This window comes from Notolabrus celidotus, chromosome 22, assembly GCF_009762535.1.
Source record: "Notolabrus celidotus isolate fNotCel1 chromosome 22, fNotCel1.pri, whole genome shotgun sequence".
Taxonomy (NCBI): Eukaryota; Metazoa; Chordata; class Actinopteri; order Labriformes; family Labridae; genus Notolabrus; species Notolabrus celidotus.
Genome location: NC_048293.1, coordinates 8,284,141 through 8,306,038, shown reverse-complemented (window position 1 = coordinate 8,306,038; position 21,898 = coordinate 8,284,141). Strand labels below are relative to the sequence as shown.

The following is a 21,898-nucleotide window of genomic DNA, read 5'->3' as shown; positions in this document are numbered from 1 at the left end:
TCACCCTTCACTCATTCACACAACATTCACTCACTAAAAAACAGAGGGAGCAATTTGGAGTTCAGTGTCTTGCCAAAGGATGCTTCGGCATGTGACTGCAGAAGCTGAGATCGAACCACAGACCTTCCAATTGAGAGAGGACCAACTCTACCCACTGAACCATATCCTATATAAAAAGTTCTAGAACATATAGATATAAAAAGCTCATTATTGGTTGGCCAAAACAACGACTTTTTATCTTCAGGGGATTATAAACTAATTTAGCCATGAATAATACGTTCCATTTCTAATAAGTCTGTTCTGTTAAATGCCACAAAATATTACACACTGTACCAATTAAGTATCACACCCCTTCCCCAAAGTTTTGAACACATAACATAAGTTTGTCCTGATATAAACCAAATCTAAATAACTGATCAGGTTTCACAATCCTCTTAATTTTTACCCAACAGTTTTGAGTTTTGGTGCTTATGAGACATAAACAAAAGTTTAGAGTCAATTTCAGAAAATATACAGTACTCTCATGGCTAGATATGTTGACACAGACACAAATGCTATCATCACAGAAGTTAAAGTATTTTCCCAAACCTTCACTATCAACCGATCAATCCATAAATGATATATTTCTTACAAAAAGAGAGGCTGGGGCAAGACTAATAGATACACTTGTCCACTCAGTCACTTGTTCCATTGCTTACTTGACACTAGGCATTGCTCAGAGAGCCGTCCTGTGATGTGGGTGAGTCAAATCTGGGGAATCAAAACAAACTCATGAAAAACAAACAGGAAGATCATAATGTAGAACGAGCAACATGAAGGGGCCAGGTTCTCATGTTTTTGGTATTTTTTACTGGTCAAGAACAAAGATACTGTTTGAGTGATTTTACTTCTATTACAATTTTCCAATTCGAGAATAAAATCATGTGAGTATTGCTGGCTGACAAAGATAAGATTAGCTGTGTGAGTCACTCTTTTTCTTGTCTTTACAACGTGATTAAAACGTGATGTTTATAGCTTGAATGTTTGGCTCAGAAACATGGTGATGTTTAATCACCTTAACCCCCAAACATCATTCCCAAACATCAAACTGAAAGTGGAAATCCAGATAAATTGAAGGGCACGGTGTCACTATTTAATTAACATGAGAAAGTAGTTAGGCACTCACCTGTGAGCACATAATATGTTTTGCATGGAATAGTTGGAGTTACTGATCCAGTTATAGTGTTGAAACTTGAGCTGTATTCACACAAGCATGAAACTCCTGAAAATTTCAAAGTGGCCTGAATGTGTGAATGCAAAGAGATGAAATGTTTCCCTGCGATTTGTCCTGCTAATCCCACTGTAAAATTCCATAAAAGTCAGGGTGAGGTCATGGGAGAACACATAAATATCCAGGAAGTGGGCTTGTGATATGATTTTTCTACCATGCCGCCCGTCCAGAACCAGAAAAGTGATACTTAATGGAATGAATGAAAATATTCACAACAGTTCTGCATATCATCCATCCGTTGACATGTAGCATTCATATAGATGCAGAAACTGTTGTCATAGCACAGTCTCTGTTGCACTGTGGCTTCCGCAGCATGGAATTGAGGCAGTCTTTCAGCCTCCTGGCAAACAGCTATCACCTGTCAGTCAAATCAAATCTTTCGGTGTCTTACACAGCATTTTATTCTACCTGTTCTGTTGCTGTGCAAACCGGCATGGATCATAGATTATAGACAAGTGACCTCACAGACCAATTTGCACATATGTTGTAATATATGTGTTATTTTAAATCAATCTTTTAGTGTTGAATAATGCCTTTATGCCTAGGCATGTGGTGTGATACCATCAACTACTAGCCTGGCATGTATACTCCAGCTTGTTCACAACATTGTATTATGAACATAGAATTTGTTTTAAACATAATGGAAAGACATTTTTTCGCTTTTGATGGGGCCATTCTCAGCTAAACAAGGCCTCAGACCGGCACCTAGTTATGCCTGATTAAACAAAACTCTTATCCTTGTCAGAGTTACAAAGAAAGTGTGTAAAGTAGAGAAATGGGCTATTCAGACCACAACTGTTTTTTGTAGCAGGTCTTACACATGTTTGTTTCTGCCCTAAAAATGGGCATCCATTACATGGGTGTTAATAGGGTTTTCTTGGCTTTTAGAGCCAGGCTCAATTAGACACTGCTGTTTTTTGCACTTCTTCATTGGTTTCATGTTTTTAACACCAAAGGCTGCTCCTTGGTTTCCATGCATTGTTGGGTTGACAGAAAGCACTGGTTTCATATTGGCCTGTATCCTACATTTCACTGCATAGGAAAGTCTCTATCATAATACACTTACGACCCATTAAAATGAAATGGTTATTTATCTGTATCTCAGAGTTTTTCGCAGTGATCATAGTCTTGAAATAAATACAGCCCAGTGCAGTTACTGAGTCCATTTGTACGTTAATGCACAGTTAACAGTGTATTCATGTCTTTCTCATTACATAAAGTAGCTTTCATTATTGACTACAGCCCACACATAAATGCAATGGAAAATTGTTTTGAAATCATGTGCAATTTTGAACAATATACAAGAATTTCCCAAACATGATATTATGTGTTTTGTGACTACTGAAATTCTAGGAAAAAAACCTTCACACATTGCAGTGTATTAACACAAAGACAGAGCAAAGTCCTTAAACTGTATCACTGTAAAGTGACGCATTTACAATCCAAGCTATCTTTATCAAATCATAAAACATCAAGGAAGTGCACATTAACAAAACAAGAGCACAAACACATTTCTGGGAGTGATCTTTCTAAGAGGAGGGCAGACAGGAGAGAGGGAAACAGAGAATACAGCCCGAGGAATGGCCCTTTGGCTGACATCACTATAATTACAGTTTCCTTTAAGTGAGCGAGTCAGACAGAGACTCAGTGGAGCTAGTTGCAGCACTCAGCAGTGGAGCCGGTATTTGTGCATTTCACATCTGGAAATGACACCTCAACCTACAAGGTATGAATGAGCTTCATTTTGTTTCATATTCTCTTGAATACTTTTCACTATATCAGCTTGTAAAACTAAGTGAATATAGTTACAGGATTGTTGTGCCTTAAAATAACTTGTACAGAAGTTGTCGAGATATATCAGCGTGTGAAGAATGTACAGATTCATATTGAGTCACATCAATATATTCTGTGTAACAGTTGAAAAACAGCTGGAAAAAAGGGTAGAAATGTCTTTCAGCAACCTTTTTGTTTTTTCCAAGGATATTTAGTGGTTTAATTCAGAGTTGAATTCCCTTTTTTGGTGTTTTAATGTTTACCTTGTAACATCGATATCCAAAAAGGTAGCAATTACACATTTTGTGATGGAAAGTTTGATTAATCAGAAGTTGTCAGAAGATGAGACAGTTTGTTTTCTTAATGTCAACATTTGGTTATTGTAAAGCACATTTTAACTTTTAATTAGCCTGCAATGGAGATGGTATTTTCTTCCTAAAAGCCATAAAAACCTAAACTTAACTTAGACTTCTACTTAATCTGTCACTCTACTGGTTCTCCTTGAGTTTTTATACATCCTAATATTTGATGAATATTTAAAGACTATGGCTTTGACTTAATGGTTCACTGCACAATAGTTTGCTGGATGAGATAGGTATCTTATTGTGCAGGGCAAAACAAAACACCCCCAGGGGAAATCAGAGTGAGCAGAGTCAAGCCTGTTCACATCTGGAACATGATAATCTGTGTACCGTGGACATGGTTATGGATAAGACGGATAGGTTCTTATTGTAAAGATTGCAGTTCAGCATTCAAATAAGTATATTTTCCTCTTTAGCCAGAAATCATAGAGATGGGCATTTTCACCACTCTGTTGTATATTGAGGTCTGCAGTTGGCATTCAATAAATTAAGCCGATGGTCATGCATGTTGTTATGGTAGTCTATCTTGCCTTGGTGCACTACCAAGTTTACTGCTTGAAAACAAACTGTATTGGCAGAACTGGTTTGTATTTCACTTTAAAGGTCAAGTCAGGGAATGACCATCAAAGAAGGAGGATCTATAATAAGCAAGGGCACATTTAAAAAAAATGGCCAAAAGACAAACAACAATCACAGACAGAGAAACACAATATTGTCATTCATTAAATATTGATAGCTAAATATTTTCAGTTTTACAATACAAGTCTGAATTCAGTTGAAGAGGTACAGAGCAGTGTACAGCCCCCACAACTTACTTTGAATGTTACCTATGGTTATGAAAGACAGTCAGCATGCAGTTCAGGAAAAGAGTTACACACCACTCTACCGTCTTTATTTGTGAAAATGTATAGATGGCACAGCAAACTGGCTGTAAGTTCAACATGTAGTTTGATTGTGTTACCTTTGGATAGAGCTACAGGATAATGTTGTAGTTTCCAGTCCTTTAAATGCTAAGCACAATGAGTATGCTTCAGCGCATCTGTGGCGGCTGTGACTCAGCGGTAGAGTCTCTCATCTCTCGATCATTAAGTCTGGGATTCGATCCCTGGACCCAGCTGTCCCCATGCCAAAGTGTCCTTGGGCAAGACAGTTAACCCAAAAACTGACTTGAGAGAGCGCTATATAAACACAGTCCATTAGCCAACCGGCTGCTGTCATCACCTACATATTTACAGTCATAAATTGGTATTGATATTCCAGAGGAGCTCAACATTGTGACAAGAAAGTACAAAGGCTTGTTTTACAAAACATGATAAAGTTTCTTCAATGTCATTATTGAATTGTATTTGTGTTATTCCTCACAGCGTTCCTGCTAACTTCAGCACCCCTGCTTGGTATGGGGACCTGAATAGCACCAATGGCACTGAATGTTACGATGAAGATACCTGGGAGCGGCTCCACAGCTGGCAGCCAGTCTACATTGTGCTCCTCACTGTGCTGGGGGTTGTTTTGAATGTGTTTGTCCTGATGGTTTTCTGCTTGCACAAGAAAGCCTGCACTGTGGCTGAGATCTATTTGAGCAACCTGGCTGCTGCCGACCTCGTCTTGGTATCCTGTTTACCTTTCTGGGCTGTCAACATATCCAACGGTTTTGACTGGCCTTTTGGTCTGTTCCTGTGCAAATTCGTCAACCTTGGCATTAAGATGAACACCTACTGCAGCATCTACTTCCTTGTTCTGGTTAGCATAGATCGCTATGTAGCACTGGTTCATCCAATGTCCCATGGCAGAATGCGTAGGCCCAAATATGCCAAACTTAACTGTCTGCTTGTGTGGGGTTTTGGGGTATTGCTGTGTTTACCTACTCTCATCTTCAGAACAGTAAAGCATTTTCCAGAGTATGATGTACATGCATGCTTTCTGGACTATCCAAGCCATGTACCCAACCTGGAGCTGTACCTCAACATGATGCTGATCATTTTTAGCTTCATTGTCCCAATTTCAATTATCTCATTCTGCACTGTTAAGATTATACAGGCTTTGACAAGGCAGTCAATAGAGAGGTTCAACGCTGAGAAAACTGAGAAAAAAGCCACCACCCTGGTTCTGGCCGTCCTTCTGGTGTTTCTGATCTGCTGGGTGCCCTTTCACATAATCGCAACTTTGGATGTGATTGTACAAGCTCTTGATCTGAAAGGGTGTGACCTCGAGACTGCACTAGATATTTGTAACCAGGTCTTCACCTACTTTGCCTTCTCCAACAGTGTACTTAACCCCATCCTCTATGTCATTGTAGGAAAGAATTTCCGCAAAAAGGCTCAAGAATTCTTGACACAGTGGAGAATTACGAGAGTAACAACTTCAGAGTCCACCCGGTCAAACTTGTCTTCAACACTTAAGACTTTGGTATAATATGCTGCTTTTTAAGTGTATTGACTTCAGAAATGACTTGACGACACAATTATCTTCCCACAGTCTTGCAATAATGTTCATGATTTGAGTGAGAAGTTAATCAATTAGTGCAGTCCACGTAATTATGCATTTGGACCAAATCCTCCTTCCTCAAATCAGTCTGTAAGTGTCAACCGGCCAATAGATCAAATCTTGTTTCATACATTAGTAGGTGTAAATGATCATATATGTAAGGTAATAGAAGTCTTAAATGACTTATCCCAAATGGGAAAGGTGTTGTAGGCTGGTTTATACTTCTGAATCGACCCTACGCAGCTGAGGTTGACACAGACATGAGCACCACATACTTGTGAGTCGATGTGCCCATGTCACGCAGCAATTCTCAGCCGAAACGCTTGAAGGCAGTGTGGTCTCTCTGATAGTGGAGTCACCTGTAACGGCCCTGTTACGTTCTCTGAGCTTAGTTACATTTTGGAGGACGTTCGCGTCAGATACACGCGTAGGCCTCTGCATAGGTACGTGAGCTACGCAGACCTACGGCGTAGGTGTCGATTCAACGCTGAAGTATAAATCAGGCTTTACAAAATGTCACATAAAGTGTTACTTTGTCTTGACTATGTTAATGATCATATCATAGATCATGTACCTGATCATACAACTTTTTTTTCTCACTTTATAACAGAACTTCTTGTATGTACTTCGCTTTGTATAAAAGCGTCTGCTAAATGACATTGTAACATTGTAACATTGTTACTCTTCATGTGTGGTCACATTAATACAACTTTCCTCTTGTTACAAACATTGATGTGTATATTGAATGTACAGGTGATCAGCCTGCTTTCTGTAAATTATTCTATGTAAATATAGTTTTCACACTCTGGAACCTCTTGCTAACAACTTAAACTGTAACAAAACTAGTATTTTTTTACTTTGTGCATAATCATCAAATAAAACATACAGATGGTTTGAATGGATGTCTCATTGAATCTTTATAATGCGTTTTATAATGCAAGTTGAGCACAAAAACCAGAATCATAAGAAAGCCCCGACAACTGCTTGCTAAGTGTTTTCTGGTGTTTCTGACTCATTGTCTGTAGAGTTAAAAACAGGATTCTGTCAAAGACTTTCCAGCGGTGACACACAAACATGCTCCTTTTTGTTGGCTGCATGGACACCAGTTGTCTCATTATACATTTCTACCCACACCACTGTAATTTAATGGCCCAGTGTTGACTCATTGTGGGTTGTGGGCAGGAGTACACCCCTAGTCGTCCCGAAAACGAGGTATGTCGAGCCAAACAGGAAATCTTTGTTACAAGTCAGGCTCTGCCACCATTACCAGGGATGAAGTTGTTGTGGAACAAAAATCATGCAGGCGGACAAAGATAATTCATAACGGTGAGATACACTCCAAAAATGTTAACTTCAACCTTGTGTTTTTTCTGTCTGCCTTTCAGAATTCTGCTAAACAAATCCTACAGGTTTTTACTCTTTTTTACAGCTAAATGGAAATTACTGATCTTTACTTATGAGTCAGTAGGCTTTTATATCCACTGGAGTTGTTATTAATTTTACTTTTTAGAATGAATTGTGCTTACAAATTGATGAAATGCACAGTTTTACTAATTTAGCAGTCTTTGAATCACTCTGACTTTCTCTATTTCAGGGTTCGGACCAAACTGACAGAAGCTAGTTTGCACCTCTACCCCTCTCTATTACTCTGTGGGATAGCCCTTGATTTGAACTAGATCGCAGAAATAAGAGGATTTAACACGTCCTTGTGATTATTGACAAGTGAACCCATGAATAAATAATTGCAGCTTACTCTAAATAGACCCCATTCTTTTTAAGAGCAGAGTTGATACTGATATCCATCCATCCATTATCTTGACCGCTTATCCCGTTAGGGGTCACGGGGGGCTGGAGCCTATCCCAGCTGGCTTCGGGCGGAAGGCAGGGTACACCCTGGACAGGTCGCCAACCTATCACAGTGATACTGATATATTGATGTACATTTAGTGCTTGCATCAACACAGGTGCTAATTAGCTTACATTTTTGAGCAGGAGCTAGCTAGCCTAGCTCACTAACTTTCTTAGTAGAGTACAAACTTGACAGCATAATGGTCAAATGTCGTAAAAAGAGACAGACAAGACAACTTTGAAAATGTTAAAATATGTGCTTTTGAAGGAACATACTGTAAGAGGTTGAAGGCTATGGAGGAAAATTAAGGTCCTGTCATTAGCACAACAGCCAGCTAACTGTAAGACAACTGCTGCCATTAGATACAACTGACAAGCAGTCCAACGTAGGTAAACTAACTCACGTCTTAAAGTGAGGTATCCTGAAAAGAAACACAGCATACCTTGTTCTTGTTGTTCTTTTAGCATTTCTCATTCTCTGGGCATGATGTAGTCACCTCTATGTGCACTTGGGCGAATGTGTGAGACATTGGCTACCAGGTACCCACCTTGGATACAGTAACAGCTCATTGAATCCCTTCCTGTAAATAATTGCGGGGAAGAACTGCAAGCAGAGAGCAAGAAAAGTGTTTAGACTAATCCTGTGCTGCAGGAAACAGCAAAAAAGGGAAGTCTTGCCATTTGCAAGCCCAACTTAACAAAACAAACTGACATTACTAAAGTTCAAATCCACCTACACATGCAGAAAAAATGCAAACAGTTTTATTAATCACAACCGATTCAAAATAGCCGTGTTGTTTTCCTGGGCTTATGTATTTCACAACAGGTTTTTAACTAGAAACATGAAAAGAGAGACAGATTGGTTTGAGTTATATAGATAATGCTTTGTGGTGCAAAAAAATACATGTAAATCTTTGGACTGGTTCTTTTATGAAGAAGTCAGTTTAATGTAAAGTTAACCCTTGATGAGTGTGAAAATTAAATAGCATGTACTTCATGTAAAAATCAAAACATTTCAATTTTGTCTACTATAAAAAACCTCTAGAACTTATTTTGTTTTCATTATTGCCATTGTACACCTAGACCTCTAAAGGTGTGCTGTGGTATCTTGCACAAAAACATTAACAGCAGACCGTTTAAGTCCTTTAAGCTGCAAGGTGTAGGCTCTATGGATCGGAAATAGTTGAACCGTCTTTGTCTTAGTAAAAAGTTTTGTTTATAAATTGGATGGTGGACGGCTATAAACCATAAATGACCATACATGGGACGCCACCATACACATACTTAAAAAAAACCTGCTTTTGTATTTTAAATTCCTCAATATTTCATTGTTATTCAGTTGAAGCCTTATAGTGTCTGCTAGGGTTGCCATTTTTAAAATCTTGAGTTACGATGAAACAGAGAAAATATTGCAGGATTAAACATGAAAAAGAAAAAAAGATTGTTGAATCAGTCACATTTTTAGTCACATCCTTAGCCCAGCATTTAAAAATGTAAACACTTTTAATGTTCCTGAATGAATTAACTATAGATACATCAACCAGCATGGGGATCATAAGACTGTAGACAGCAATCCTGTCAGCTGGATAAATCACCTGGCTGCGTACCACTTTTATATGATCTGTAGAAATACAGAGACTCAAGCTTTACCTTACCCTCAAAGAATGTTGTTATTATTACATAAAAACACTGCCGCTCCAGTTTGTATGTGCATGGACTGAATTTTGACTCCTCTGTAAACAGGTTGATATATTGAGCTCCTCGTCAAAGGGTGGGGAAGAATGTCACTGTATACAAAAAGGCTTCTGGCAGTTCTCCCCTCCATTTCTCCTTTCATTAGCAATTCAACCATATAGGAGGAACATTTTCACTAAATATAAGGTAAGAACTTTTAACTTTACATTCTGTTTTGTTTTCAGCATCATAGCTTAAACTTAAGAGAAAACGAATTCTTACAATGTGTGTTCGTACATTTAGCTTCACAACAACCAAAATCAACAACAAAGAATGATAATAATAATAATAATGTAGCCAGTTTTCAGCCGTTTTAATTGGTAAAAACTATTGACAAGCTACATGGCTACAATCAAAAAGGTCATACATACTATGAAACAAACGGTGTATTAAGTACTTTCAAAACAGTATTTAATTACCCAACTTGCGGCTGCAAGTTTCTCTTAGCTAGAAAATTATGAGACTTACTTCAATTGATTCTGATGCCTTTTTGTGGCTATGAGAGCAAACAAGATCATAAGCATAAATAAATACTGACTCTTTCTATACTGTTAGTCTTAATGCATAAATCTGCTGCCATGTGTTAAGTGTTGGATGAAGTCTTCCTCGTTCCTCTGCAGGAGCAGCCTCTGTTTGACATTTTTTATGGAAAAGTTGGGTGATACATTTTATGTTTTAAAGAAGAAAGGATGAGATTTTTGGTTAAAAAATAACTAATTAGACATGTATAAAATAAAACAAGCAAAGGGAAGAGATTCACAAATCTACACCAACCTCAGAAGTTGCATGTCTTTGTCAACATTTTTATGACTGATCATTTCAAAACTATTCATTTTATTTTTATTTAGAAACTATGCATGAGTTCTGATATAGATCACCATTATTCAGAAATTAAAATTACCAGATGAAAATTGCTGACAAATAATGTGGAGTAATTTTGTTTTTCAGCTCATGGACCAAGTGCACCTTGTATCCGTGGCAACACCAGGGTCTGAAAATAGCACTGCGTCCCTGTCACCCAACACTTCAGGGTCTCCAAATTCTGAAGACTGGGATATGGTCTACACCATCATCCCCCCTTACATCTTCATCCTTTCCCTGCTAGGCCTCCTCTTTAACAGCTTTGTCCTGGGGGTTTTCTTCATCCACAAGGATCGACTGACAGTAGCTGAAATTTACTTGAGCAACCTGGCGCTGGCTGACTTTATCCTCCTGTGTGGCCTCCCCTTCTGGGCTATGAGCATCCTCTACAACTACAACTGGCCCTATGGAGATTTCCTGTGCAAAATGGTCAACTCCATCATCATTATCAATTTCTACACCAGCATCTACACACTTGTGATGATTAGTGTAGATCGCTACCTTGCAATTGTGAAAACCATGAAGGCGAGGTGGCTGAGAAGAAGACTTCATGCAAAAGTGATTTGCTTCATTCTGTGGATATTCGGTCTCCTATCGAGTACTCCGGTCATGGTTCTAAGAAAGGTAAAAGTCTTAGAGGAGTACAAGACAACATCCTGTGTCCTGGATTATAGTCACAGCAGCTTTTGGAAGTTGGCCCATCAGATTCAGGTGAACGTGGTGGGGTTTGCCCTTCCTGTTATAGTCATTGTTTTCAGCAGTGGGAACATAGTCAAAGCTTTGGCTCGGAGGAGGGAGCATGTAGCTTTTAATGAAATAAAGGACACAAAGGCCACACTACTGATGTGTGCCGTCACACTACTTTTCTTATTTTGTTGGGGTCCCTTCCAGATTTTCACCTTTCTCGACACGCTCTGTGATGTCGAAGTGTTGGATGAGAAGCTTTGGTTTCACACACTGGATATAGGAGGACAAGTTTCAGTGTATCTGGCCTTTCTCAACAGTACCCTTAATCCACTGCTGTATGTCTTCTCAGGGCAGTACTTTAGGAGGAAAGTTAGTGCCATCTACAGGAGGACTAGAAACACTCGCAGAGGATCAGATATGACAACATTCCAACGTTCTGTTGTGTCCACTTACATCAACAGACCAGAGCAGATAAAACCTGTGGTGATTTTTTAAAACAATAGGTCACATGTTACACACTGTCATCGTCTTCTGTTGCTGATAATGGAGGAAAAAGGTGACAAAACACATTTGTTGTTGATTGTTTACTCAAAATGAATGCAGATATGTGGTTAAAGCACAGCGAGTATGCATTTTATTGTATTTTTCAGGTTATATTTGTGGGCATTTTGGACAGGACAACTGAAGAGAGACAGGATATGTGGGGAGCAGAGAGAAGGGGGGGACTTGCAGCAAATGGGGGAGCTTGAATCATGCCTGCGACCTCTATGACGAGGGCTGTAGCCTCTGAATATGGGGCGCGTGCTTAGACCGCTAGGCCATCCCTGCCCTGCAGCTATGCATTTCATGGAGTAATAGATACATTCAGAGATAATGGACATGAGCTGTAAAAGACGAAAAGCAAATTTCATCTGAAGTGTCTCAATAAAAGCTCCTCTTTCTCTATAGACACACAATATGTGTCTGAATCTGTCTCTTTCATCTTACATTGCCTCACTGTTTTCTATTTGTGATCTTTTTACTTTGTCTTTCTTTCCACTAAACAATTTACACTTAGAACACTGATATTGAAAAATGGCCACCCATACACACTGTGTCCACAAACACAATATACAGAATGTATTGGGATGAGAATCCTGGCAATTCTAGATGTTTCTTTTATTTCTTTAGCATTAACAGTCTTTGGCAATTTTTACAAATGTTTTATATAATTAGAAAAAAATGCTATAACAGTGAAAAAATAAAAAAATAAACATTAGTCCTCAATGTAAAGAAAAAGGTAAGTTAAAAACATATTTTTCTCACAAATTATTAACCATGCCAGAGTCAGAGCAAGTCTAATTGTGTTGAATTAACAATGAGATTCTGTTTACTTGAGATCAGTTTAGTCACATTTTATGTACCTATCGTATCTCAGTTTAATTTCTTGTGCTTAGTATATCATTTTTCAAAACTTCAATTACAAACATGCCACAGAAAAATCTAGAAGGCTCTCTATAAGCACTTGCATACTGTGAGGAACAGTATGTTATTATAAACTGCAACTTTAAAACAACTGAAAAACAAACAAGTCTCACTTCACTGAACAGACGCAATACTCTAGAGTGTGCCATCACACAGTGACACTGGCGTTTTGGGTTGTCACAGATGCATCAAAGCAGGGACTACACAGAGCATCTTTTGATCACATACCACCAAATTTGACACTGCTATTATAAATATAGGCAGGGATGTTCATTGTCAGTGTCATAAGATAAGATAAAGACAAGATAACGATAAAATAGTAAACGTTTTTTTGTTTTTACAGGAAATGGAGTAGTGCCTGCTGTATCCTGACACTGCAGTGCATAACAGGAAGTAAAGAGCAACATAATGAATGAAACAAATAAACCCTCCTTCTATTTTTCTGCTCTCTCTGGCCTATAGATGAGGCAATATACAATTTGGTAGAGAAACACCCTATTTTTCTCCATGGTGAATATTAATAACGAGTGATATAATGGCTGTTAGAAAAATGACTTGATGGGTTGCTGTGAAACTTTGTATATTCTCTTATGATCACCAGGGGATGAGACCTAATAATTCAAATACTCTTCTGAATTCTCCATTACAGTATTTCCATATCCAATTAAGGGATAAGCACCAAACTCTCATGCTAACCAACAGTGTCACCACAACAACAAAGTGATTCGTTGAGGGTTTTAATGGATTGTCCTCACACTCATCAATATTAAGAATGTTTTTCATGTTGACCACAGCAATTAGTCATTATGGCTTTGTTGACACTATGACTTACCTTACTGCAACTAAAAGAAATATGACATTATGAGCTTTAGTTTTGAAAATGCTTCAGTAAGTCAGAAAATATTGTAATGCTAATATGCTATAGTGATGCATGAACATGGTAACTTTAATACCTGCTAAATATAGGGATAAATGCATTTTCATTATGTTAACATGCTGATTTTAGAAATTAGCTGGGGAAAAAAGTACAGCTGGCCTCTTGCATGGCTGTAAACTTTATTCTTGTTTTCTATTTATTCCCACTTTTATTTACCACAACATCTAATTTCAAGTGATCTCTTTATATTTTTTCAAACATATCTGTAGATTTATCAGAATCAGCTCATCTTTATGATTGTTCATTTGCAGAAAAGCAGAAGAAACCTAGAAAAAATAGCCAGACCGAAAAAAGGATCAACAGCGTCAGTGAAAATCACTGATATTAAACACACAAAACTAAATGGATGTTAAACCATTGGAAGATATCCATATTTCTGGGAAAAAAATAGAAAAAAATATAGTACAAAAAAACACAACAACAAAATAAACAATGAAAAGAGAGAAGCACTTTGTGAACAAACTTTTTTACATAGAAGTGGCACTGAATGAAGAAAATAATGGGGGCAGTACATAACAGAAAATGTCATTTCCAGTGATAATCATGACATCACTGTTATATCAGCTTTCCTATAAAAGGGTGAGCCAGAGACAGATGGAGGACTGTAGCAGAAGGGACTTGATCAGTACATCTGGACACAGCACAGGAGTGGAACCGAACAAAAGTAATGACTCTTCTCTCAACAAGGTATGTCCGATTTGTAATTTCTTTGTATTAGTTAATTGAATGTATTAATTAAATACATTTTTAATAATCCCAAGTGGTAAAAAATAAGCCAATAACCATGTATGATAGTTTCAAATCCTTGGTCTCAGAGAAGGTTAATTTTGCATTATGTGTGTGATGGGATTTTGGAAGAAGGGACAGCAAAAAAAAAAAGAGGGGCATGCTTAAATGGCATCTGACCTTACCTTGACTGACTCATTTCCTAATTTTGCAGCTGTGGAAAGGCTTCATTTTTGGTCATACATAAATCTTATAAATGCTCATAAATCTGGGTGTGATTAAAATAAAGTAATGCATTTTCTTACTGATGCCCTTTTCCCTTTTTTAGCTCACAAAGAGGCTTTACTATTTTTCATAACCAGTAAAACACTCCTCACAGGAGCTTCAACATGGGAGTAGCTATTTTGTGATGCTTACAGAGCTATAAAGCAAGCTGATAACCTTTTGATGTAAGCTGAATTTGAATGCACATGGTTCTTAACACTGACTCAAGTGCCTTAATTGACATCACTTGAGAGTAATATTGAAAATTATAAGCTGTCTGTCCAGCAATGAGCTGTTACAAAATAGATGAATCGACCAAGAGAAGATTTTATCTTAAAGTTGGAGTTTCCTCAGAAGACTGTGGTTTCCAAGCTTTTAATTTCATATTTAGCATTAAACTTTTGATGCTTCATTGTTAGCTTTCGTTAAATTATTTAAAAATACACATGGGTTATCTCGTGGATTATAGCAGACCGGTGTAACTCTGAACCAAAGCCAGCACATGTTGGTTTAATGTCCCAATAAACCTGAATTCACCTTACAAATAGAAATTCAGTGCCAATAAAGATCTAATAAAGATGTGTCAAACATTATACTTTTTTTTTCAACATATCACAGTACATAGCATTTACTCAATAATAGTACTTCAACTTGCTTGCGTGAATTCATTTTCTCTCAATATTTCATGATAATGGCAAAACTGAAATAAGATTCAGGAAGTTACCTTCAAATTAAATTTTCTCTTTAATATTTCGTTCTCCTTGTCTCCCTCTATCTTTCCACAGTTTCCCTGCAAACATCAGCAATGCAGCTGTACAGGTGTATGAAAACCAGAATACCACAAATGGCACTGACTGTCCACCAGGAAAACACGGGGGATGGGTTTTTGTTGTGATTCCTGTGTACATGCTGCTCATCACTGTGTTTGGGAGTGTGTTCAATTTGTTTGTCCTGATGGTTTTCTGCTTTAACAAGAAGGCCTGCACTGTTCCTGAGATCTACTTGAGCAACCTGGCTGCTGCTGACCTTGTTTTAGTTTCTAGTTTGCCATTCTGGGCTGTCAATGTATCCAACCACTACAACTGGCCCTTTTCTGCTACCCTGTGCAGACTGGTCAGCGTTTCCATTGGCATGAACACCTACTGCAGCATCTACTTACTCGCTCTGATTAGCATAGACCGCTTTTTTGCTCTGGTGCACCCACTGTCCCATATTAGAATGCGCAGGCCGAAATATGCTAAACTTGGCTGTCTGCTGGTATGGGTTTTCAGTTTGCTAATGAATATCCCCATACTAATGTACAGGAAGGTGAAATATTACCCCAACATTAACACTACAACATGCTTTCTTGACTACCCAAACTTCTTCGTATACATTGTGTATGAGGGGATACTAACTATGTTTATCTTCATTATTCCAATTTCCATAATTTCCTTCTGTTCTCTCAAGATAATTAAAACTCTGAAAAAACGGAAAAACACCCTGAAAAAAGAGATGAAGGCCACCACTCTAGTGTTGGCAGTCCTCCTGGCATTCCTGGTCTGCTGGATGCCATTCCATCTTGTTAGGATAGTACAATTGCTCGGTGAGGCTGGAGTGTTCAGACAGTGTAAATTTGAAATTATGATTGACATCTGTAGGCAGGTCTTCATCTACTTAGCCTTCTTTAACAGTGTTCTCAACCCTGTCTTATATGTCATTGTGGGAAAGAACTTCCGGAATAAAGTCAAGGAACTGTTTAATCAATGGAGCCTTAGAGAACATACCAACACCACCTCCACAAGCTCATAAGTGTTTAGAATTATTGAAAATTAGCATGTCTGAAGACAACCCACAAAAGCTAATTTTTTTTGAGAAGCTTTGGATTTTTTTTCCTTCCTAGAATGTATATGCTTAAAGTGTGTGGTAATAAATTGTTCAAGTTTTAACCACATTATGTTTATGTCTGAATACTATATTCCTTCAGATAGACAGGGTCAAAATGTTACCATTTACTGGCTAGGAGAAGCACAAGGCTGGATATACTACCAGTAGTGCTCATATTAAGCGCATGCCAACTAAGCATAATGTACTTAACCATTGCTGGTTAAGCAATGTCAAGTACTGTATAGAAACTTCAAGTAATAAAAATTTCCTGGACATGTTACTGTTTCCACAGTCCCTTTGTTCAGATATTAAAGGGCTTTTATTTTTGAAAACATCCAGGAAGGATTGAGTTATTCCAAGGGTTGAGTTTCACTTGAGGACATATGGTATTGTTTTTTATCTTATTTTTCCAGCTGCAATTCAAGAAAAACTGATTTCATACAGCCTCTAGCTCAGTCTGGTTTGATTTGAATTACCTTTTAAGATGTGTACTGCGGCTGGATAATTATTCATAAAGAAACAAAGGTACTTATACTGAAACATCTTTGCACTTGTATTTGCATTACCAAATTTCAACCTGTTGTAATTTAAAAACTTGACATTCACACGCATGTATGTAAAATATATTATTTGTTCAGGATGTACCCAATGTTTAATTACATCCTCCTGAAAAGAATGTCTCACATATTCATCCTGTTGACAGTTGTTGACCCGTCAACCACCCGAAAAAACATTTGCATATTATTTGAATGTAACATTTTTTGGATGGTATGAATACTGAAATACAAATGACCTTAAAGCTTTTTGTAGGCACACTCCTGAAATGAGAAACCTTCTTTTAGGATTTGATAATGTTAACAGGTTGATGAGTCCAACTCCTTTTAATTGCTAAGATCTTGCAACACAGGCATACATTTTATCACCCAGCCCGCCGAGTAGGGGGAGCAACAAAAAACAGCTTGTATTGGTATTTAGCAAAATATATATATAACAAAGATATGAACATTGTTGCAGTTTTAATTCACCTTTTTTTCTGAGGTATGTTCATGTCTGTATAGATATGTGCATTTGATTAATGTTTTAATTTGATAATCGAAAATCCATCTACCAGCTGGCACTTGCAGAGGAATATGCTTCTCTCTCCAAAAATACTCACATCCAAATACAGATGCACCTATCAACATTACATTACAAATAGAAAGACAGACACACATACACACCCGCACACAAGTTTGAAAAATTGCCCTATTCATTGGCCTGTGGTCTTTGTAATTTGTTTTTTTTCTGTTTTGTCATGTGATTATTATTATTATTATTATTATTATTATTATTATTATTATTATTATTATTATTATTATTATTGTCTATGTGTTGCAAGACAAAAAAAGGTGAAAATGGTGATAGAGAACAAAGAGAATTAACTAACTTAATTTAGCTTGGGATTGTGGGTAATGAAGGCACCAGGTTCAGACAAAGAGGATTTTAAAGAGTTCTGTCAGCTTCTGCTGCATTTACTTTAGGCTCCCCATTAGAGGATCAAGGTTCAAGAAGTACTGAAATCTAGTATTTATCTATATTTATATGTCAGTGAAGACCAGAGCCACAGGTTTGTTTGGCTGAATCAGACCTTGTTGATGTCTATGACATAACATCTCCAGGTAACTGTATGAGTCTGGCTCTGCTCGAGGTTTCTGCCTGTTAAAAGAATGCTTTTCATTGCCACTTTAACTTGCTAAATGCTGCATAATGCTCTTGTCATGGTGGATTAAGACAAGTTGATTGATTGATTGATTTATTGGTTTATTGATTGATGATTGGTTGATTCATTCATTCATTCATTGCAGTGTACACTTTTTGGAAAAAAAAAAAAAAAAATTCCTAACTTATTTTTGTGCACTGCCTTTACACTGCTTGGCAGTACCTGCACCCAAATTGACTTGAAGCACTTTGTTACTCGTACTGATCTTGTTTCCTCTTGTCTAGATATTTGCTTGTGTTGTTCTTGTTCTCGTATGTACGTCGCTTTGGATAAAAGCATCTGCTAAATGACATTGTAACATTGTAACATTGTAACATTGTAACACTGTATTGTGTTTTTAGAACTTCAAAAGAATGATCCTTCTAGAATATATATATATATATTATCTAAATATTATCTTTCTTTTTCTTGAATTTTGGATTTGTTTTGGTAATACCTGTATTTAAGCATAAACATATCGGACACATGAGTTTTGTTGTTTTTTTCGAACTTTCACATTTCATATTGTTGTGTACCTTAAACAAACCCTTTTTGGTGAGGTTGTTATCCCTAAATACAAGTTTGAAAACAAAAGCATCAGACACCTCTATGAATAACTTAGAAGCTTTCAGGAAATGCAAATTGTGCCCTGCCAGGAAAGGCAAATGAACAGTGCACAGTGTTTGTAATTCCAGCAGTCACTGCTTGTTGTTTAGAGAGGTATTCTGATGCTTCTGATGATACTATCAGCAAAAAATGTTTTAGTAATTATGTTTTTAATGTATGTCATGTTTTGAAAGCAAAACAAAAGAAGGGGACCCAAATGCAGACAAAATGAAAAGGGTTTATTTAAAAAAAAAAAAAAAAAAAAAAAAAAGCCAAGAGGAACACCACAACTTATAAAAAAAATTCAAAGTCCAACTGATAATCAGTCAAAATCAACAGGAAACACTAGAGAGAATGAGGAACAAGGGAAGACGCAGGGTGAGACGCAAACAAGACTCAACAATCTAACAAAAGGAGAGGAGACACAGAGAAACTAAATACACACAGGGTAATCTACACAGGTGTGACAGAAGACGCAGGTGAAACTATTTAGAGTAATCAAAGTAGAGATAAACACAAATGGATAGGAAGTAAAACTAAACCAAACACATAGATCAAGAGTCACAAAATAAAACAGGAAAGACAATCGACTCGACTAGGATACACAAGTGAAAACACACAAGGAATACAACACAAGACAAGGATCATCAAGAAAACACCACAAGGAAGACACAAGGAGGAACTAATACTAATACAGAATAAAGACAATGAGAAAACCAGACATGAAACACAAGGTTCATCTACAAAATAAAACAGGACATCCACAACCACACAACTCATGTCATAAAAGAACTAAATGCTCTGAAAAATGGCCCAAGACTTGTCTCATGATAGAATATAATGAGGAGTCGTTCTGCGCAAAAGGTTCTGAACCAAAGCTGATTACTTCTTCCCTCTTTTCCTCAAAAGAAAAGTTGAATCCCCTCTTTTTCAGTATTAGAAAACTTTAAAGGGGAAATGCGTGTGGCACCTTTTTGGAACAGAAAAACAACAGATTTTAAGACATAATTTCATCTCTGGGGCTATTCCTGACTCTCAGTGTCACTGAAATAAAAAGCAGATCCAAAGAAGCCACTGGATACGATGTTAATCATCGTATCCAGTGGCTGCGTCACAGGAAATTATTTGCATGGCTGTCCTTATCTCTGTTCAGAGAAACACAGAGTTTCCAACATCCAGTTACATTCAGCTTTGGACATCATCTTGGAAGCAGCTTTTCTCAAAATGACAAACGCGAGTGTATCCACCTCCTGTGTTGTGGATTCCTCCGTGGAAGAGAGCATGAGTCCAACTGCCTATTCTCTGTTTTTTATTGTGGGATTTCCAGCTAACTGCCTGTCTTTGTATGTCGCCTGGATGCTGATGAGAGGAGGGAACAGTATGGCTGTCTACCTTTTTAACCTGTCTATATCTGACCTGCTCTATACAATCTCTCTCCCTGTATGGATTGAACTGGCCAGGAAGAGGCCTGTAGACAAAAGTCTGTGCAGTTTAGTAGCTGTGATCATGTACAACAGCTTTTATTTTGGCTCTGGCCTCCTTTGCTGCATCTCTGTTGATCGTTATCTTGCAGTGGTTTATCCTCTCTACTTCCACTGGGTCCGAGAGGTGCGTACAGCAGTCTATGTGAGCATAGTTGTGTGGACTTTGGAGATTTCTATCCACATTATTTTACTTTACCACATGGGGGCACTGCAGGCCTTCTCCTCAAGATACTTGTGTGACGGACGCTTACCCATGACACCACAAGAAGCCAACATCTCCATTGCAAGAGTCACCCTGAGTTTTCTGGTGCCTGTCTTCATCATGACCTTCTGTTTTCAGCAGATCATGCAGTCCCTTCGTCAGAGCAACTCCATCTTGGAAGTGGAGCGCAAGAAAGTGGGATTGCTGCTGTTGTTGCTTCTTTTAACCTACATCATGGCCTTTCTGCCCTACCAGACTGTCATGCTGCTCAGGGCCATACTGGAGCCAGGGGCCTGCAGCTGGGCAGCAAGGCTCAGAGATCCATATATGGCCACGGTTGCTACAACAACCATAAACAGTACGCTGGATCCTATAATATATTGTTTGATCAGTGACAGCGCTCAGAGAGAGATACGGAAAGCTAGAGAAAAAGGGAGGGGAGTTTGGTTGAGGAGCAAGTTGTTAAAGAGATTGACAGGAATTTGGTCCATTTCCTAACAACTACTCATTGTTCTAATTCATGTTCTAATACTAGTTCTCCTTTCAATCTCATGAGTCCTGACACAGCTTGAGTCAGTGGTCGAGTCCAAGTTTAGTCACAAGTCCTGAAAATCATGGCTTGAGTCAGACTGTAGTCAGACTCCCAGACTCAGGTACTATAACACCGGTTGACGGCAGAGTGTGATTTTATCTTTCATTTAATAATATATATTTATACTGGTTTTGGTTTCTTTAAACTTTTATATTTTATTTTTATTTTGCACTCACAAAAAAATGTGTTTACAATGTACTGGATGAATCAGCTTTTTGACCTTATACACCATTTGTGGTGTATACTTATTTGTATATCTCAGTTGAATTGTGGTTGTCTTTTTCTCTTTACAGTGACAAGCATACGTTTTAATTGTCCTCCTTACGCTTGTGTTTTCTCTTTTGTTATTGCGCTATACTATAGTTTTAAAGGCACAATGTGTAGAAATAGGACTATTTTACGATATTTAGAGATTATATAGATTGAAACACTCCCTTGCCCATGCCTCCTGTTGGTGAAGCTCCACAAGGGACGGTGGCCCTCAAGGACAAGAAGCTGTTTTAATGAATGTAAATATTAGTTGTCTGTTCTGATGTAGAAGCATGGCGGTGCAGGATGACAGCCTCCATGGAATGGGGCTTGTCCTTAAGATGATACTTAGATATGAAGGTATGACTTGCTCTGAGTCAACAAAAACAAAATCATTTGTACAATTATGTTATAATAAATTAATTTAAAACTACAGTATTCATCTTATTTAATACATACAGTATTATTTTCCATTTATGCCAAGTTTGTTCTGTTAAATGTCACCATATACACACTTCTACTTTCGGTTTTTAAAGTCCTTCTATTGCAGCACCTAACATCCAGAAAGGGTTATTCGTCTTTACTGTAAAACTCCCTCTTTGTGTTCATGATTGCTGTTTGCTTGCTTAGCTACAGCAGAAGGATAGTAGAAAATCAGAAAACGATGAAAATATCCAGAAAAAATGATAACAGCTGATTTGATGCAAGAAATATAAAAAAGTCTGTTCCGACATAATTATCTTGTTAATTC

The 21,898-nt window shown here is 37.7% G+C and overlaps 3 protein-coding genes across 3 annotated transcripts; all 3 read left to right on the top strand.

Moving 5' to 3' along the window:
• Positions 1–2,862: 2,862 nt before the first annotated feature.
• On the top strand, positions 2,863–6,787 carry LOC117806377 (B2 bradykinin receptor). Its single transcript, XM_034675302.1, has 2 exons — positions 2,863–2,996; positions 4,770–6,787. The coding sequence occupies exons 1-2, from the start codon at positions 2,977–2,979 to the stop codon at positions 5,815–5,817; spliced, it is 1,068 nt and encodes a 355-aa protein (XP_034531193.1). The 5' UTR covers positions 2,863–2,976; the 3' UTR covers positions 5,818–6,787.
• A 382-nt stretch (positions 6,788–7,169) lies between these two features.
• Positions 7,170–11,966, top strand: bdkrb1 (bradykinin receptor B1). Its single transcript, XM_034675612.1, has 3 exons — positions 7,170–7,215; positions 9,481–9,618; positions 10,420–11,966. The coding sequence occupies exon 3, from the start codon at positions 10,423–10,425 to the stop codon at positions 11,512–11,514; it is 1,092 nt and encodes a 363-aa protein (XP_034531503.1). The 5' UTR covers positions 7,170–7,215; positions 9,481–9,618; positions 10,420–10,422; the 3' UTR covers positions 11,515–11,966.
• A 3,288-nt stretch (positions 11,967–15,254) lies between these two features.
• Positions 15,255–16,515, top strand: LOC117806633 (B2 bradykinin receptor-like). The gene has a single exon (XM_034675613.1). The coding sequence runs from the start codon at positions 15,317–15,319 to the stop codon at positions 16,199–16,201; it is 885 nt and encodes a 294-aa protein (XP_034531504.1). The 5' UTR covers positions 15,255–15,316; the 3' UTR covers positions 16,202–16,515.
• Positions 16,516–21,898: the final 5,383 nt, after the last annotated feature.

What these genes read in the sequence shown, in the direction of transcription:
- LOC117806377 (XM_034675302.1), top strand. Translation starts at nt 2,977, where the DNA reads ATGACACCTCAACCTACAAG. An exon ending in ATGACACCTCAACCTACAAG is followed by an intron (nt 2,997 to 4,769) that starts GTATGAATGAGC and finishes TATTCCTCACAG; the next exon opens with CGTTCCTGCTAACTTCAGCA.
- bdkrb1 (XM_034675612.1), top strand. Translation starts at nt 10,423, where the DNA reads ATGGACCAAGTGCACCTTGTATCCGTGGCAACACCAGGGTCTGAAAAT.
- LOC117806633 (XM_034675613.1), top strand. Translation starts at nt 15,317, where the DNA reads ATGCTGCTCATCACTGTGTTTGGGAGTGTGTTCAATTTGTTTGTCCTG.